Source organism: Microtus pennsylvanicus, chromosome 22 (genome assembly GCF_037038515.1).
Source record: "Microtus pennsylvanicus isolate mMicPen1 chromosome 22, mMicPen1.hap1, whole genome shotgun sequence".
Taxonomy (NCBI): Eukaryota; Metazoa; Chordata; class Mammalia; order Rodentia; family Cricetidae; genus Microtus; species Microtus pennsylvanicus.
In genome coordinates this window covers 12,593,788-12,613,942 of record NC_134600.1, presented here as the reverse complement: position 1 = coordinate 12,613,942, position 20,155 = coordinate 12,593,788, and the positions used below count along the sequence as shown (strand labels likewise).

The following is a 20,155-nucleotide window of genomic DNA, read 5'->3' as shown; positions in this document are numbered from 1 at the left end:
CTCAGCAATCTATGGAATGCAGTGCAGCCAGCCAACAAAGATGCAGCTTTAATCCTAGCCACGCTGCTAAACAGATTAAAAACTCATTTGCAGACCTCAGAAGAACTCTAAAGCACAGACTGAGAGGACACACAGTGGAACAGTGGAACAAGAGGTGTGTGAGCACACACCCCACTAGGCACCCACTCTCCAGGCCCTTGGCTCCACGCAAAACCTTGGGCCCTCTCCCACCTGCATCAGCTTCTCTAGTCAGCCAGCTGGTAAGATTCCTACAGGTAGTGTGCTCCAAATCCACCACCCTCTCTATTGCAGCCTGTAAGCTACAAGTCCCACTCCACCCCCAAACCTTCAAATCTCCTGTGACCTAAGAAAAACTTGCAAGCACAGGCTGCTATTGTTAGACTTTAGCGTCCAAACACTGAGAAGGAGTCGCCCACAGAGACCATCTCACACACCACAGCCGATGGAAACGCATGAGGATTTTATTAATTCTGTCATGACAGGGTCCCCCAACATTCGGGAAGCCGAGGGACCCCGAATAGCTGGTAAAGTCAACTTTTAAAGGGGACACAGAAGCAAGGGGGGTTGTTCTTTGACTATTCTGATTGGCTTATTTGAAAGGGCTATTACCAATAATTGACTGGAGAGCTGTTGCCAGATCAGATGAGGTAACAGGTCATTTTGACCCCGTTTCCCAGGGGACCGAATCAAAACATACGTATATGGGTAATTGTTCAGGAACTGAGTACGTGCGTGTGTAGCTGATAGGTCCTTGGTTCCCAGGGGAGGAGGGGAAGCACTGTGGCACAGCGGCTGAGAGGATTCAGAATTGTCAAAAATGGCTTCAGGATTGTCTTAAAGTCTTACATTCCCTCCTCTTATTTGGTCAAATATCTCAATCTTGAGATATTAGTAAATTTGGAGGACCAATTGGATCTATACACAGAGATTAACAAACCAGTGTTGTAGGCCCATCATAGATCAATAGAAGGCACCAGGTCTGTTGTCCTGGGACTTGGGAGAGTTAGGTTTGTTCCCAATTATAGGACGTATGAGAGGTGATATTGTTGAAACTGCCAGATGAGGCTATTCCCTCATAATAGGGAGGTCCTGCTTATAAGCATAGCCAGCAAGATTGTGTCAAGCTGGGGTCAGTACTATTTAGCAAAGAAAAGGCTCTCACTATCAGATTATACAGTCGCTGGCCTGTATTAGAGCTTGCCAGCAGTGGAGCAAGGGTTGCAGAAGGGTTCTTAGCATTAGGAGTGGGGCCTAAGGCCCTGGCAAAGGGGGCTACTTCGGCAGGGGCTAGCTGGCCCTGGTCAGGCAATACCGGGTTGGGCCCTAGTACTATGGTCATTGGAGGTGTTACAACAACTCATAGGGTGAACAGAATCCCTATGTCTTTTTTTTCTGAATCATACAACTATAAAGTATTGCCTATTAACTGGTTAGCTCTTTTTTTTTCTCAGTGAATGATTGTTTTTTCTGGTGTGGTACGGGTGAAAGAGACTAAGTCCTTTTTGTTAACCCTCAACCAGGAGATGTTGACATTGGTTTTACATCCCCAGGCAGCATAATAAAATATTTTAGCCCCCCTCCCACATACTGCAGAGTTTGCTTCCCCCCCCCCAGACAAATATATCATTCAGAATATTTGTATGCAGGATAAAAGTTTCTGGGGTTTGCTTAGTATCCTCCCAAGAGTAATTTGCTAAAACACACAGGTCAAAAGTTAGCTGGGGGAACCAGGCATCCAGGGGATGAACTGCAGTGGCTAGCCTTAAGGCTGGCCCAGTCTCAAAGTTAATCAGGGTCCAGGTTAAGTAGTCCTGGGTCGTTCTGTGGAGGTGTAGGCTTGATGTGAGAGGCAGGCAGGCTGTAATACTGTCCACTTTGAGGGCAGTAGGTGTAGGGTCCCTTCCAGCGAAGTCCAAGATTCTGAGACCGGTGTCTTAGAACGTACATAGAATCGCCAACCTCGAACGGGTGTGAGATTTCCGGGTGCTCGGGCTGGTGGTGGGAGGTGCCAGCAAAGAAGCAGGGAAAATAGCTTAGTCCAGCGGACAGCAGCAGGAATAGCTAGGGCCCCTTCAGGGAGGGTCTAGTCTGGTCGGCAGCAGCAGGCTCTGGTCAGATAGTACTTGGTTTTAAATACTATCTCATGCCCCAAGTCCTTCCCGACACCCATGGTGACAGTCCTGCTGCTCGCCCCTGGGAGACAAGTGGGGGAGATGTCACAGGTCCCTGTGCTCCACATGGAGCATTGTTTTGGGGAAGTATCTATGTTCTGGACCCCCGTGCCCAAATATTTTCTCCAGGGGTAAGTCTGCCAGCCTCCAGGGGCAGCTGTGGGGGATATGAATCTCAGATAGCCCAGGAGGCTAGCTCTGCCACTAGTTGACAGAAATTAGGGGTAAGGGCAGGGGTATCAAAGCAAGGGATTGAGGAGGCATAGATTGTAGGTATGAGCAGGCAGCTGCTGTTCTGGCTGTGGGGTGCTGTAGCTTTCCTCATGTCCCTCCAAATATACCTCAGGTGTCAATTCTGGAATGAATGCGAGATTTCCAGGTGTCAGGGTGGCCAGGGGTCTCTATGCCTGGGCTCGGAGATCTGGAGAGCCTTCAACCGCGCCTGCGGATGGGGTTTGTGAGCAAATGGGTCATGAGGGGCCTGAGGAAACTAAGAGGGAGGTCCCCAATATTGGATCTCATAGGGGGTTAGTCCAAGCTGAGACGGGGTGTTTCGTACACAGAACAGGGCTAGGGGAAGGAGCTGTACCCAGTCTCTAGTGCCAGATTCCAAAGGCTAATTTGGTAAGGGTCTTTACTTATCCTTTTTACCTGTCCTGAACTCTGGGGTCTGTATGCACAGTGTCATTTTCCCCAGTCTTACCTATGCCCTGACTTTTCTGAGCAACAAGGCAGCTTTACCATCAACCTCGATTACCTTGAGCAGGCCAAACCTCGAGAAGATTACCTCTTTGATCTTCTTAGTCCTGGTAAGAAAAAGCTTCTCTGCCTTCCGGCCGACGTCCCTTTAAGTAGGCTGCTCAGCTCATTCACCATTGCTGCCCTGTCTCATTCAGCAAATCCTACCAGCATACATCACCAAAACCGGCTCTGCTTGGGCATTGCAGTACCCCAAGCTTCCCACAGCTGAGGTCTGGGAGCTGGGAGCAGTTGTTCTCTGTGAAACTTGCAAGCAGCTTGGGAAGGCCATTTGGAATTGGGCTCCAGCATCTCCCAGCTCCTCCTCATTTCAGTCAGTTGCTACCTGCCGGGCCGGTGGCTGTAAGCAGAGTTCTCAGGCTTGGGATGTGACCAAGGCAGCTGGGAGGAGGATTCAGCCTGCAGTGGCTGCAAAGCCTTCCTCAGCGAGGTGGGCATGGCAAAGGCAGAGAGCAGCCTGCTATTCTTTATAGCCCTGGAGAACAGTAGGGGAAGTCAAAGTCTCCAACAGGTCTTTTTGTAATAATAGTGTGGGACACTCAGGAATAATCAGCCATCCTTTTGTCCATAGTCAAAAGCTTTAGACATAGCGAGGGGGAACTCCTCCCCCCTTTTCCCCCATACACCCCAGAATTGGACACCAGGGTGTACAGTGTAATCGGGGGGGGGGGGGGAATTTCAGTACTGTCACTGTGGATACTGCATAGGCCTCTCAGGTGGGCAGAGCATCGCTTCAGTAGCCGGCTGTACTCGGTGCCGTTCTCCAACCCATTTCTGCTCAGCAGCTGCTTTGGGAAGTGTCTCCAGCCCAAAGTCCTGTAGAGCCATTTTTCCTCACTGAAGTCCACATTCGACCACTCAGGGGCTGCTCTGTCTGAGGTGTGCAGTCTCTGCAGGTGTCATCTTCTGTTGCCTCCTTATCTGTCTAATTTTTTTCTTTACTAAGTCCTGGAGGGAGCATCTCTGCAGTCCCTCCATTCTCTGCAACTTGCTACGAATATCTGATGCTGACTGGCCTATAAAAGACATCACTGCATTGGCTTGGCAATCTGCTGCCATGGAATCAAAAGGGGTTTACACCCTGTACCCCTCCAATAGTCTTTCTAAAAATCCTCTAGGAGTACTATCAGACCTTTGTACTATTGCTCTTACCTTAGCCAAATTAGCAAATTAGTGGGGTGCTTTGCAACCCCCCCTTTCTTTAGACCTGCCAATTGGACTCTGGCAATAAAGACGGAGCTGCTCCCTACCAGCTGGAGTATTGAAGTCCCATCCTCTATCTTGTCCGGTGATTGGCTTGGCCTGCTGTCAGCTCCTGGGATATTGTTTTTCCTCTGTGGTTAGGAGCACCTGTAAGAGCTGTTGGCAATCATCCCAAGTGGGGTTATGAATAACCAGAAGAGATTCTATAAGCCTGGTCACAGCCTGAGAGTTTCAAGAAAAGGAAGGGTTATAAGTAAAGATTAGAGGCAGAAAAGGGCAGTATTGTAATTGGCCTGTGTAACACCCAATTTGGTATTACACCCTTGGTACAGTTCCCTCGCCACTGTACCAAATGCTAGTCGGGCAAGGCCTGGAGGTTGAAAAGAAGACACAGAAAGACCAGGGTCATTCAAAAGGAGATTAGCTGAATGCCACTTTATTCAGCCTTTGGGAAGTCCTTATCTACCTAATTGCAGCACAAGGATTTCCCCCCAGGCAGGTGGGAAATTACCATATTAACAATGGAGTGAATGCCCTACAGCTAACCACCAGATGGGGCAGGGTTAGCACAGAAACACACAGGAAGCTTAGTAAGTTGATCATTAACTATCCCCGCGAATGCACCACAGGAATAAGGGAGACCAGGGCATTACAGGTCCCCCTTTTGTATAAATTATGGCTAGGCCTGTCTTGGGTGGCATTGGACGTCAGGCAATACCCCTTACCAGTCATGGGAAAGCATCCAGGTCAAAACACATTTCCTGTCTTAGGTTGAGGCAGCCCCCCAAAAGCCTTTCCGGTCTGTGGCTCACTAGTCATCCATCACCGAGTTCAGCCAGATTTGTGTTGAAAGATTGTCTGGGGCAATAGCTAAGAGGACTTGCCACGTGGCAACATTGACCTGAGCTTGCCTTTGGCTCTGGCATCACAACCATGAAGATGATGCTCCAGCACATGTAAGCATTGTTATTCCTTTGCCGAACTACAGTTCCCAGCATTCTCCTGGATACGGACATTTCCCAGAAGCCTTTGCATTCCCCGTTAAAAGCGAAGGTCTTTACGAGTTCCCTCTCTTCTCCCTCTTCCCCTCTTCTCTTTTCCCTTCCCCCCTTGTTCTCCTAGTGTTTTGCACACCTGTACCTGCCTGTTGCCCCTCCCCCATTAAAGTGCACCCACGTGGGACCGCCGCGTGTCTGTGTCTTTTCCTCGCGTAACCGCCTCCGCTTTTACATTACAGCCAACCCAAAATTTTATTTATTTAACATTTGGTGCCGTTTGACTCATCTCGACCGATTACCTGCGGCCAACTTCACCTGTTTGCCACGGCTTCATCCTCAACCGTGAGTCAACCTTAATTGGCTTCCCTTCCCCCGGGGCGCTCAGAGACTGTCCGGCTGGCTTTCTCTGCTGTGTCCCGGACTGGGTCGCCAACCTCCTTTCCCCCCCCCCTTGCTTCTTGCCCTTGGCCTAGGCCTGCGTCACCCACAACCGGGAGTTCGGTGCTTCCGGCTTTTTTCTCCTTTTTTTCTAAACTTTTCTGTCTCCGGCCCCGCTACGTTGCGGTGCTTCTCGGGCAACACGCCCCAAACAGCTTAATTGTCTCCTCCCAACCGGGGCTTTTCTACCCCGTACGGTTGTTGGGTTCGGGCCAATTAAGCCTTAGCACGCCCCAAGAACACTCGGACGCCTGTGTTTTTGGCCTGCCGTGTTCGCGGTACTTTTCGGGTACCTTTTCGTGGATGACCTTCGCTTTAGCCATGGGCTCGAGCACTCAAAGCCAATCCCTCCATCCTCCCCACTCGGGCAGCTTCTAAAACCTCAAGCTCCCCCCCCACCGCTCCTGGAGGGGCCACTCGCTCTCGCTCCGCCCAGTCGAGCGATAGCGATTGGCTCACACATTCCTCCTCCTCCCAAGGTTTGCTCGCCTGCACCTTTTCTGCTCCCGGAGAAGCCCGGTCTCGCTCGGCTGCGGCTCGCAAGCCGCCGGCCGCGCCCCCCCCACCCCTGCTCCAGCAGTGGACCCTGCTCGCCTTTCCCTGTTGGGTTGCACCATCGCGAGCAGGGGGGACAGGGGCGGAGCGTCTGGGTACGCGTGTTCCCGGGATCGCAGGTGCAACGCGATCCTCTCCGCAGGCCGCTCTCCGCTCCCCAGCTCTGCTCTTTTGCGCCTTTTCAGAGTAATTCTTTTAACTCCTACAGCCGCCAAGCTTGAAGGAATTCCTCATTGGATTCACCTGTCACATCTTAAACCGTTTATCTCCACAGCTCAAGATAATCCTTCATATACGGTAACTCAAACTGGAGCCTGTTCTCTTAAGTTCCAGAGAACACCTGATCCAGTCCCCCTACCACAGGCTGAAGAGAACACTGGTCCCCATCCGTCGCTGTGTTAAATCCATAAATAATCTAGCTGTCGTTTGCAGGTACCCTCACTAAACACGGAGTCAAGTGGTAAGCAGATTCTCCTCTACAAATTCTTTAACATAACAGGCCAGCCACTGACTGCAGCAGTGGCCCCTGAAATGTTAAGAAATGTATGGTTAGAATCTATTTCTTTTAAGACAGTTCCTTTAAGCTCCAGGATGCCAGCCCAACCTATCCAAACAAATCAAGCACAAGCGGACCACTAAGGATAAGTATCTCCCCCAATGCAGCAGTGGCCCCTGAAATGTTAAGAAATGTATGGTTAGAATCTATTTCTTTTAAGACAGTTCCTTTAAGCTCCAGGATGCCAGCCCAACCTATCCAAACAAATCAAGCACAAGCGGACCACTAAGGATAAGTATCTCCCCCAAATTTTTTAACCTCCTTTTTACCTTTTTAATCTTTTTCCTTTACTAATGAAATTTTGCCTTCCAGCGTCTTAATGATGACCCAGCTACTCAGGAGAGCCAGACAGAAGCTACCTCAGATGACAGCGATTTCTTCAGCGATTCAAACAACCAGCAGCTACACCAGCGATCAAAGGCCAATGGAACATTCCCTGGACCCCTCGACGCCCAAAGCCAGCAGGAAGCAGTTAGAGATCGGACTACGCCCCTACTCCCTACCCTTCAAGGTCCCCCAATTTTTTTTTTCTTTTTTAATCAAACCAAAAGGGTGTAATGTTATTCCTTTGCCGAACTACAGTTCCCAGCATTCTCCTGGATACGGACATTTCCCAGAAGCCTTTGCATTCCCCGTTAAAAGCGAAGGTCTTTACGAATTCCCTCTCTTCTCCCTCTTCCCCTCTTCTCTTTTCCCTTCCCCCCTTGTTCTCCTAGTGTTTTGCACACCTGTACCTGCCTGTTGCCCCTCCCCCATTAAAGTGCACCCACGTGGGACCGCCGCGTGTCTGTGTCTTTTCCTCGCGTAACTGCCTCCGCTTTTACATTACAGCCAACCCAGGATTTTATTTATTTAACAAGCATCCCTTAAGGAGACTGTGCCTGCTCAATTCTTAATAATTTTGCCCAAATTGGAGCCCTGTAAGTAAGGTCTCAGCGCTGGTGAAAATAACCCTGGTATAGCTAACTAGAATAATTTTAAGAGCCAATTTGTAAATTGTACACCTCAGGGTCCGTGAATAACATCAATAAGCTTATTACTGTAACAACTAGCAGTGGTCTTTAACCACAACCAAGAGCAAAATTAACTGCAATATTCATTTGTAAATTTAGCTCAATTTGAATGGCTATGGCCTTTGCAACCTGCCCTGAGAAGGTATCCTTTGTGCTAGCAGGAAGCAACTGACTGACTAAAAAATCCAGCAGCTTTAGCTGCTGTGGCAGCAACAGCTGTGGCTGCCGATATCATGGGATGGGTAGATGGGTAGACGAGTAGAGGAACAATCCTTGGCACTCAGACCACCGCAGCCAGCTCCTCAGGAAACCAGAAACTCTTCAGTTGACAAGCCAGAATCTCTTTGATCTCTCGGCTCCGTCCTGTCTTCAGGCTTCTGGACAGGAAAATCCACAGCACGCACTAGCCGCTCAGGTACCCATATTGGATTGTCAGCATCCTGCGGGAAAACACAAACAGCCCCTCTTCCCCACACCAGTACAGGATCTGGACCATGCCAGGTGGCATCTGATAGATTCTTCCATTTGACATGAGGCATCCCGGAAGAATCTTGCCGCCAATGCCTGTCAGCGGCGGTATGAGATTGAGCATCAACAGTCAAAAAATTTAAAATGTATAAAATAAAAGATAAATGATCTCTGGGGGTGGAACCATATACCCCCTTTTTTGTTTTATGAAAATAGGCTTTGAGCGTATGATGCACTCGCTCCACCACAGCTTGTCCTTGAGGATTATCAGGTATTCCCGTTTTGTGCGAAATAGAAAACTCAGAGCAAAATTTAGCAAAGCTAGTATAGGCTGGTCCATTATCAGTCTTAACAGTTTTAGGAACTCCCATGTAGGCAAATGCCTGGAGACAATGACTTTTAACATCCCGTAATCTTTCTCCTGTGTGAGCTGAGGCAAAAATGAGATGAGAATATGTATCCATGGTTACATGAACATATTGCATGCACCCAAAAGAAGGAACATGGGTGACATTCATTTGCCATAAATGATTAGGGGCAAGCCCACAAGGATTAACTCCCAAATGGGGAACAGTTAAAAGTTCTGTACACAGAGAGCACTTTTTAACAATATTAGTTACTTGCTCTCGAGATATCTTAAAATGAAATCTTAAAGATCCAGCATTGAGATGAAAATGATTATGAGCTTTTTCTGCAGCTTCATAAGATTCCTGACTCACTACATAAATTTGACGAGTAAGCTGATCAGCCAAAGCGTTTCCCTCACTCAAAGGACCAGGGAGGTCAGTATGAGCCCGCAAATGCCCTACGTAAATGGGTACAGATCGTGCCCAAAGCAAAGTTTGAATAGCCAATAACTGCATCTGGACTCGAGATACAGAGGCAACATAAGCTGCAGTTTCCAGTGGTGCAAGAATTTTGCTTATATACTGACTGTCAGTAAAAAGGTTAAATGGAATATCAGCATATTTCTCTAGGGCCATCTGGACAGCAACCAATTCAGCCACCTGAGAAGAGTTAGTATTAACAGACTGAATGTCAAAATCAGGAGGGGAGGCTACCACAGCTCTCCCGGTGGAAGATCCATCAGTAAACACATTTCGTGCCCCTGCCAGAGGCTGCAAAGAAATAATTTTAGGGAAACATACCGGATAATTTTTAAAGAAGGTGACTAACTCATCAAAAGGATAATGACTGTCTAACATGCAGGGATTAGTGCATAAAAGTAAAGTCCAATCTTCAGCAAAATTTTGCAACCAAATGCTGCCTGGGCATATGGTGTAATAACCTCATCAGGTAAAATTCCAAAAGTTTGCAAACTAAGCTTATATCCTTTCTGAATAACACGTAGCACAGCTGATGGATATGAGATAACAATTTTTACAGGTGACACATGTTCATGCACCCACAGGATGTGTCCTTGCTGCCAAAAAAACTCCAGTAGGACTATGCTTGGAGGGGGAAATTATCAACAGCAGTGGCTGACTATAGTCAATATAATTAATATGAGCAGAGGCAAGCTTTTCTTCAATTAAAGTAATACATTGCCTTGCTTGAGGTGTTAACTCACTAAAGGAGGTTGGGTCTGGATTCCCCTACAGAATGTCAAAAAAGTGGTTTTAAGTCTCCAGTAGGAATTCCCAGACTGGGCCGGACCCAAGTCAGGTCCCCAAGCAACTTTTAAAAATAATTCAAAGTTTGTAGTTTATCTAGGCGAAGAGTAACTTTCTGTGGTTTTACTCCTGTCTGCAACAGCTGATGCCCCAAGTATTGATATGGAAACTGTTGTTGTACTTTTTCAGAAGCAATAACTAACCCAGCATGTGCTAGGCATTCTTGCAAGTCAGCAAAAGTCTCAAGGACTATTTCTGGGTCCTGTCCAGCTAATAGGATGTCATCCAAATAATGACTTATATACAGTTGAGAATATACCTTATAGGGGCAATAACCTGTACCACAAACATTTGGCAAATTACAGAACTATTGGCCATACCCTGGGGCAATGTTACCCATTGGTAGCGCTTGTATGGTTCTTTGAAATTTATAGACGGTACACTGAAAGCAAATTTATCAGAGTCTTTTGGATGCAAGGGAATGGTGAAAAAACAATCCTTCAGGTCAATAACTAAAAGATGATATCCTGCAGGAATACCTACAGGCTGAGGCAACCCAGGTTGAGTTGCCCCCATAATTTCCATGCAATCATTTACTGCTCTAAGATCTTGCAATAACCTCCATTTACCAGACTTTTTCTTAATACTAAAGATAGGGGTATTCCAGGGAGAAGTGGATGGCACTATGTGTCCTGCTTCTAGCTGTTCCTGGACTAGAGTACGAGCAGCCTGTAATTTCTCCTTACTCAGGGGCCATTGTTCTATCCAAACAGGCTTTTCAGTTTTCCATTTTATAGGAATGCTTTCTGGCTGCTCTGCAATGGCCCCTAGGAAAAGTTTCCTAACCCTGCACTCTGTTCAGGTGACTGTTGTATTATTTTCTTGTCTGCTAAAATCTGCACATCCCCCTGCAGATTTTGGCCCAAACCCTGACCAGGGACAAAGCCCTGCTTCGATAGCATACGCTGCACAGGTTCTGTGGTCAGAACTGCTCCCATAGCTTGCAAAACATCTCTTCCCCACAAATTAAGAGGAAGGTGTTCCGGGACAAATGGTTTAAAAATGCCCTTATGGCCTTCTTCGTCCTCCCAATCTAAATATTGAGTACTGCACTCTGGAGAACTGGCCGTTCCTACTCCCTTCAAGGTCGTTGAGGCTGGCTGTAGAGGCCAGGCTGCAGGCCAGTGCTTTTTAGCAATCACTGAAGAATCAGCCCCTGTATCAGGAAGGCCTTGGAACCTTTTCCCATTGACTGTTAAAGTGAGGGCGGGGCGGTTCTCTAAACTAGAAACCCAAAAAGCTCCAGGGGATCCAGTGAAGCCAAATCCCTTGTCTCCTCGTTCTTCTTTAAAGAAAGGATTAGTAGAGCGAAACATGGGCAAAAGCACTAATTGAGCTATTCTCGCTCCTTGAGGGATGACAAGGACTCCCATACCAGCTTCAATCATAATCTTAATTTCTCCAGTATAATCACAGTCTATAATTCCTGGTAAAATTTTGATTCCTTTGAGCGCAGAACTACTTCTACCCAAAATTATACCTACTGAACACTCTGGGATAGGTCCAAATACTCCAGTGCCCAAGGCCTGCACACCCATTTGTGGGGTCAATAGTGCTCAGGCGGAGGTACAGAGATCTAGTCCTGCACTTCCTGAGGTGCCTCGTACAAGGTTATTCTGGGGAAAACCTGCTTCAGCATTTTTGCCTGCTGTCTTTTTTGCAATTTTCCTATATTTTACCTCTCCATAACAAGTAATCTTCCCCTGAAAGACAATCCCTGCAAAGCTGCATCCAGTCACTGGGTATAAGGTTGAGTTCTGCAAAGGATTCCAATAAAGCTACAGTGAAAGGAGCATGAACTCCATAGTCCACAACTGTTTCTTTTAACTGCTTAATATCCTTAAAGGCCAGAGGGTTATGCTGCCTGGCCCTCTGTCCCTGCTGATCAATGTTTTCCACAACAGGATAAATCTGCTTCTCTCCACTTAGATTATTTAACCTGTCCCGGATCTCTCGGGTTTCTGCCTCTAAGTCCATAGGGGCAGAAGCAGTAGTGCAAGGATTTTGCGGAGGAGGTCTCATGGAGACATCTCCGTTTGCTTCCTTCCTTTCCTCTTTTTCTAACTTCTTTTTTATCAGTGCGATCTCCTTTTCTAAAATTTCTTCTTCTTCTTCTTCTATATCCTTTCTATTACTTCCTGTTCCTATAACTTCCTGTTCCTCAAAACTCTTAATAGAACTCACAGATTCTACTCCCCGAATCTCCTCAAGGGTTTTGTTTACACTCTCTAATTGCTCTTTCACTTTAACATCATCACTGAGAAGAGCATCTCTGACCAAGAGCCTTAGTGAAAATATCGCCACGGGGAATTCTTGTGGCCCTCGCTCTTTCAGTGCATTTTGAAGATCAGCCTTTACCTGCTCCCAATCAGTAATATTAAAACCCCCTGATGTAGGAACCAGGGACTAAACTCTAACTGTCTTAATAATCTCTTGTGCTTTCTCAACTTTAATACCGGTGCCTTTATTTTCCAAAAGACCTAACAACTGGCCTGTTAACCGGCCCTTTAACAATGGAACAGAATAACTTGCACCCATAACCAATTCACCCTCGCGGCACAATTTCTTACCTGCTGGCCAGCCTTCCCGAGGGCGACCTCTCAGGGATCTCTACTTCTCGATCTCGCAGATGGGTCTAGTTGCCGATGATCATCCCAGCGGGGCCTCCAATTGTAACATCCAATTTGGTGTTACACCCTCGGTACAGTTCGCGCGCCACTGTACCGAATGTGAGTCGGGCAAGGGCCGGGAGGTTGAAAAGAAGACACGTAGAGACCAGGGTCATTTGAAAGGTGAGCAGCTGAGTACCACTTTATTCAGCCTTTGGGAAGTCCTTATCTACCTAACTGCAGCACAAGGATCTCCACCCAGGCAGGTGGGAAATTACCATATTAACAATGGAGTGAATGCCCTGCAGCTAACCACCAGATGGGGCAGGCATAGCGCAGAAACACACAGGAAGCTTAGTTAGTTGATCATAAACTGTCCCCACGAATGCAGCACAGAAATAAGGGAGACCAGGGCACTACAGGCCTGCAACTGAGCGAAGGGGAAATGCTTGGGAAGTCATTTTCATCTTTCCCCTGTCCCAGCATAGATGCTGAGTACTGAAGTTTTCAGGGCTAGGGCCCGACCAGCTGGGCTCCTCAGGAACGAAGTGCTTCCTCTGGGGGAGGAGGAGGAAGAAGTCTGTCCTGTTCTGCTGGATATCAGGAAGAACCAGAGGTGCCTGGATTCTGGGTTTCTTTTGCTCCAGTACAGGAAAGAGAGAAGACAAAGGGCTTGGGGAGGGGCAGCCATCACCTCTTCCAGTGGTGCGGCTGCTTTCGGAATCAGGGAAACTGATGATGGCTAGGGGGCCCGGTGCCAGGTTCTGAATTCCTGCAGGTGGATTTTAACAAAGACAAACTGACATACAAAAATAAAAAATACAATGAGACAGACATAAACTCAAAACCAGAAGTTGGTGCTCTCACCACCACTCTGGTGGAGAACTGAAAAAACACAAGAACAAAAAGACAGACATAGACTCAAAATCAGAAGCAGCGCGGCAACAAACTGATATTAACCTGGAAGGGAGTGGGCGATAAGGGCCACACTCCCTAGAAACTAAGATGACCTGGTGGCTCCTAGTTTCACAAATTGCCAGTGAAGCGTCCTCCACGGCTGGGCCAGGGAATGTTCCCGGACACGTCTGTCCCAAAGCCTGGTCCCCTTCAAATACTAGCCCTGCACAGGTACAATTCTCAAGGTACTAATTCACAATTACACAGAAACAGAAACACAATACACAAACAGACAGACATAAAAATGAGCTCATTGCTTTATACCTCCAACTGGGTTTAGAGTGTGTCTGGCAGCGACTTGATTCCCGGTCAGGGAACCAAACGTTGGACTCTAGCATCCAAACACCGAGAAGGAGTCGCCCCCAGAGACCATCTCACATACCACAGCCAATGCAAAAGCATGAGGATTTTATTAATTCTGTCATGACAGAGTCCCCCAGCATTCGGGAAGCAGAGGGACCGAACCAAAACTTACATATATGGGTAATTGTTCAGGAACTGAGTACATGCGAGGGTAGCTGTTAGGTCCTTGGTTCTCAGGGGAGGAGGGGAAGCACTATGGCACAGAGGCTGAGAGGATTCAGAATTGTCAAAAATGGCTTCAGGATTGTCTTAAAGTCTTACATTCCCTCCTCTTATTTGGTCAAATATCTCAATCTTGAGATATTAGTAAATTTGGAGGACCAATTGGATCTATACACAGAGATTAACAAACCAGTGTTGTAGGCCCATCATAGATCAATAGAAGGCACCAGGTCTGTTGTCCTGGGACTTGGGAGAGTTAGGTTTGTTCCCAATTATAGGACGTATGAGAGGTGATATTGTTGAAACTGCCAGATGAGGCTATTCCCTCATAATAGGGAGGTCCTGCTTATAAGCATAGCCAGCAAGATTGTGTCAAGCTGGGGTCAGTACTATTTAGCAAAGAAAAGGCTCTCACTATCAGATTATACAGTCGCTGGCCTGTATTAGAGCTTGCCAGCAGTGGAGCAAGGGTTGCAGAAGGGTTCTTAGCATTAGGAGTGGGGCCTAAGGCCCTGGCAAGGGGGGCTACTTCGGCAGGGGCTAGCTGGCCCTGGTCAGGCAATACCAGGTTGGGCCCTAGTACTATGGTCATTGGAGGTGTTACAACAACTCATAGGGTAAACAGAATCCCTATGTCTTTTTTTTCTGGATCATACAACTATAAACCCCAATTATTGCCTATTAACTGGTTAGCTCTTTTTTTTTTCTCAGTGAAAGTGATTGTTTTTTCTGGTGTGGTATGGGTAAAATGGCTTCAGGATTGTCTTAAAGTCTTACATTATAAATTACATTATTTGTTTTATTTATTCTTTTTTGAGACAAGGTCTTATGCTTTGCCTGGTCTGGAACTCACTAGGTCAGTGTGCCTCTTTGGTATGGGAAGTCCCTTTGTATATGTGTTGCTTATGATGGTTAATGAATAAAGAAGCTGCTTTCAGCCAATGACTTAACAGAATGTAGCCAGACTGGAAAAGCTATATAGAGAAAGTAGGCATAATCAGAAGAGAAGCCTTGTAGCCACCACAGGAGAAAGACACCACCAAGCGGTGGTATTAAAGCCTTATGCCACTATACTCAGCTATGAATTACATCCTTTAAGATATGTGGCAAATATTTCTGTATCTTTTGTAAAGACACCTAAGCACAGTGTCTCTCTCTATTTAGTACCTAATCTTCTGTGTACACACCTCCCCCTCAATGTCTCTTTGGCTTTTGCTGAAATATTTTCCTGTAGTGTAACCAAGGATTCAATATTACCCAAGTCGTGGTTCCTAAATAGGGCTCTTCCCAAGGCATTTGTAGCAATTCTGGACTGGATCTGCCACTGAAGTTGATACAGAGGTGAAAGGGAAGTTACCAGGGCTCAGAGACATCTTCTGAGCATGCATGAGTCAGGGCTGGCATCAGTCTGGCTAGGCTAGTTTTAATTCAATCTCTGACAGGATATTATCTTCCCTTAAAAACTTAGTGTATCAGCTTTTCTTGATCTTGTGCATATTGTTAAATAAAGAGTTGGAGGGGTAATAAATCAATATGAACCTCTTACACAGTAATTGGAAAACAGGGTCCTTAAACATCAGATCGGTTAATCCTTCACTGGCAGCACTAGGAATCTAGTTTAAGAAAAATTGAAGGGCACAGCTATATCATGATGGTGCCTACCTATAATCCTAGCACTTAGGAGACAGAAACAGGGAGATCAGAAGTTAAAGGCACTCCTCAAACACAAAACAAGCTTAAGATCAGCCAGGGAAACATGAGACACATTCACACGCACATACACGCGCAGGTGCACATTCACACACACAAGAATAAAAGAAAAATATGCAGCACTCGAGAGGCAGAGGCAGGCAGATGTCTGTGAGTTCGAGAACAGCCTGGGCTACAAGAGCTAGTTCCAGGACAGACTCCAAAGCTACAGAGAAACCCTGTCCTGAAAAACCAAAAGAAAAAGAAAAATCTGGTACAGTTATGATTAATATGTACAAATTCTACTTACAGGACAAAATACATTAATCCAAGTTAGAAAAAAATTGCAAACTTGATGCTCAAGTAGAACAGAAATGTTTAAATAAATTTCTGTGGAGTAAAATGGTGAAATGCAAAATATAGAAAACATTTTTAAAGAAATATTGGATTATAGGAAATTATCATGATGTAATCAATGGGAGGGGAAATATGCAGAGCATAAAATATTGCATTAACTTCTGACGAATCTTATTTTTTTTTAATTATTGTCCTATGGATATATGTTTAGGTCTAGAAAATTCTGGAAAATTGTGCTGAGATACTAATAGTTGCTTCCTTTCTGGGCAATGTGGTTACAGATAACTACTCTTCTTTTCACCCTTTTAGTAATGTTAGATATTTCTAAATAAATATGACCTTGAACCAAAAAAATGATGGTATTCTTTTTAAGAAGGCAGGGGACACCTTGTTCCAAACAGATGGGCTCCATGAGGGTGTAAGTGATGGAGATGGTGATGCAAGCTCAGCCATGTGGGAAGACAGACAGAGAGGGTCAAAAATAAAAGTAGGAAATACTGACAGGGATGAATAAAATAGTTGGGAGAAGGACATATGTGGGATAGAATATGGGATTTACCTATACTATTTGCCATCCTAGAAAAGGGTGAGGAAGAGGGAAGACTGTGGGCTTCAGGAGATTTCTTGGATGGGTAGAGATGCTACCGCCGTCTACTGTACTGCAAAAAAATATGTGCAACACAGGTAGCCTGTGCTGGGGAACTCCTGCAGTCAATAGCCTTTAAGATACCTGCCCACCTTGGGCATCATCTCATGTACGATAAATGCAGACAAAGCCTCTTGGCTGTTGGATTTGGTTCCCATTCCCATTGCTCACAGAAGGCTCTGGACTAGTATTCTTTCTGTTAGTTTATTTCCAGATGAGTAAACCTTTGTTATCTCTGTTCTGGACTATTTAGGAACTCTTTGTACAACAACAAATTGGTGACCATATGGCCGGAATCCTCACTATTGCTGGGTCTCTCCTGCAGCCTTCCCCCACCACACACAGCTGAACTACCTCTCTGCAACTTAACCACCTCCCCTCTGGCACACAGCTGCACACCATTGTGTTGGCCTCCTAGAAGACAACTTCACAATTTCCTTCCTCCTATTCCCAAGTGGCTTAGTCCTTCCTACTAAGTGGCTGACTTACTGCTGCTTGTGGCTTTTGGCTGAAACTCCTCTGCAGCTTCCAGCTTCTCTGGCTTCTGCCAACCCTACTCTGATTAGGCTGAGCTCTGACTCTGGGAGGAGGGGCTTCTCCAGCTTGCATTTTAGATCAGCAAATGCCTGACACAAGCTTTGTTCTGTAATCTCATGGCTCACTGCTGTCTGCAAGCTCTATGTTCCTTGATGGTCTGCCCAAAACAAACCTGTATGGGGATGTGCTGTTCTTAAGTAATTAACTAAATTTTGTTGTGTTTTGTTTTTTTTAAAGATTGATAGAGCATTGTATTTTTTATTTTTTTATATTTATTGATTGATTGATTTAAATTTTCTACCGCCTCCCATCCTCCCATTTCCCTCCCACTCCCTCTCCCCCTCTCTCTCCAGTCCTAAGAGAAGTCAGGATGCCCTTTCTTGTGGGAAGACCAAGGCCCCCCTCTCCATTCTAGGAAGGTGTGCATCCAAATAGACTAGGCTCACAAAAAGCCAGTACATGCAGTAGAATCAAAATCCAGTGTCATCATTGGCTTCTCAATCCACCGTCATTGTCAGCCACATCCAGAGAGTCTGGTTTGATAACATGCTTGTCCAGACCCAGTCCAGCTGGCCTTGGTGAGCTCCCACTTGATTGGTTCCAGAGTCTCCGTGGGTGGACGCACCCCTCATGGTCCTGCCTTCCTTTCTTATATTCTCCCTCCTTCTGCTCTTCATCTGTGCTTTGGCGGCTCAGTCCAGTGCTCCAATGTGGGTCTCTGGCTCTATCTCCATCCATCACCCGATGAAGGTTCTATGATGATATTCAAGATATTCATCAGTGTGGCTATAGGACAAGGCCAGTTCAGGCACCCTTTCCTCTACTAATCAAGGACGTAGCTACGGACATTCCCTTGGACACCTGGGAAGCCCTCTAGAGCCAAGTCTCTTGCCAACCCTAAAATGGCTCCCTTAATTAAGATATCTTCTTCCCTGATCCAATATCCACCCTTCCTCCATCTAAACCCTCCCAGTCCCCCAAAATCTCTCCATACTCCCCTTTTCCCTTCATTCTTCCCCTCTCCCCATCCATCAACTCCAACCCCTTCCCCATGCTCCCAACTTTTGCCTCGGGATCTTGTCTGCTTCCAATTATTAGGAAAATCTATATGTTTTTCTTTGGGTTCACCGTGTTATTTAGCTTCTCTAGGATCATGAACTATAGGCTCAATGACCTTTGTTCATGACTAGAATCCACTAATGAGGTAGTACATACCATATTCATCTTTTTGGGTCCTCTCACCACATAATAATCAAAACACTAAACATACAGAGTAAAGAAAGAATATTAAGAGCTGTAAAGGAGGGGGGTGGAGAGATGGCTCAGTGGTTAAGAGCATGGCCTGCTCTTCCAAAGGTCCTGAGTTCAATTCCCAGCAAATACATGGTGGCTCAGAACCATCTGTAAAGAGGTCTGGCACCCTCTTCTGGCCTTCAGGCATACAGGCAGAATATTGTATACATAATAAATAAATAGTTTTTTTTTTTTAAAAAAAAAAGAGCTGTAAAGGAAAAAGGCCATGTACCACTTAAGGCAGACCTATCAGAATTACACCTGACTTCTCATTGAAAACAATAAAAGCCAGAAGGTCACTGTCAAGATTTATGCAGACATTAAGAGACCACAGATGCCAGCCCAGACTACTATACCCAGTAAAACTTTCAATAACCATAGAAGGACAAAACAAGATATTCCAGGACAAAACTAGATTTAACCAGTACCTAGCCACAAACTCAGCCATACACAAAATACTAAAAGGAAAACTGAAGAAAGTTAGGTTAACCAACAAAAGCACAGAAAATTGATGGTCTCATAGCAGTAAATCCAAAAGAAGGGAAAAAGGCACGAATTAACATCACCAACAATGAATACTAAATTAATAGGAGATAGCAATCACTGGTCATTAATAACTCTTAATATAAATGGAATCAACACACCTATATAAAGACAGAGGCAAACACAATGGATACAAATTCAGAATCCATTCTCCTCCTGCATAAAAGAAACACATCTCAACCTCAAAGACAGACATTGTCTCAGAGTAAAGGGTTGGAAAAAGTATTCAATCAAATTGACCTAAGAAACAAGTGGCTGTAGATATCCTAATATCTAACAAGATAGACTTCAAGCTAAAATTGATCAGAAGAGACAAGAAGGTCATTTCATATTAGTCATAAGAAAAATCTATCAAGAGAAATCTCATTACTGAACATCAATGTCCCAAATATAAGGCCACGCTCATATGTAAAAGAAACACTTCTAAAGCTTAAAACATACATAAAACCCCACATACTAATAGTGGAAACTTCAATGTTCCCCTCTCACCACTGGACAGGTCATTCAGACAAAAAAGTAACAGAGAAATAAGGTATCTAACAGATGTTATGACTCAAATGTACTTAACAGACTTTTATAGAATATTCCTTTTAAACAGAAAAGAATATATTTTCTTCTCCATACCTGCTGGAACTTACTCAAAAATCAACCACATACTCAGTAACAAAACAAACCTCAACAAATACAAAAAAAAATCAGAATACCCCTATGTACTTTATCAGATCATCATGGTTAAAAACTAGAAGTCAACAGCAATACTAATTTCATCAAATCCACAAACATGGAAATTAAACAATGCTAACCAGAATCATCAATGGGTCAAGGAAGAAAAAAAAGAAGAAATTAAAGAATTTCTAAAATTCAATGAAAATGACCACACAACATATCCAAATTTATGGGACACAATGAAAGTAGTGTTAAGAGAAAAGTTCATAGCACTAAATGCCTACATATAGAGGACAGAAAAATCCCACATTAGTGAATTAACAAAACCTTTGAAAACTTTTGAACAAAAAGTAGTAAACTCACCTAAGAAATTAAGACAGCAGGAAAAATCAAATTAAGAGCTGAAATCAACAAAATAGAAACAGAAAAAACAATACAAAGAATCACTGAAACAAAGAGTAGGTTCTTATAGAAAATC

The 20,155-nt window shown here is 45.3% G+C and overlaps 1 protein-coding gene across 1 annotated transcript in view; it reads right to left on the bottom strand.

The window, feature by feature from the left end:
* Window positions 1-1,806: 1,806 nt before the first annotated feature.
* The window catches only part of LOC142840058 (uncharacterized), a 67,325-nt gene continuing 48,976 nt past the window's right edge, over window positions 1,807-20,155 (bottom strand). Inside the window, exons 5-9 of the mRNA XM_075956540.1 lie at window positions 13,159-13,236; window positions 10,904-11,140; window positions 6,086-6,347; window positions 3,277-3,426; window positions 1,807-2,053 (exon numbers count right to left, since the gene is read on the bottom strand). Coding sequence (XP_075812655.1) covers window positions 1,807-2,053; window positions 3,277-3,426; window positions 6,086-6,347; window positions 10,904-11,140; window positions 13,159-13,236 — 974 coding nt within the window. The remainder of the gene's footprint in view (window positions 2,054-3,276; window positions 3,427-6,085; window positions 6,348-10,903; window positions 11,141-13,158; window positions 13,237-20,155) is intronic.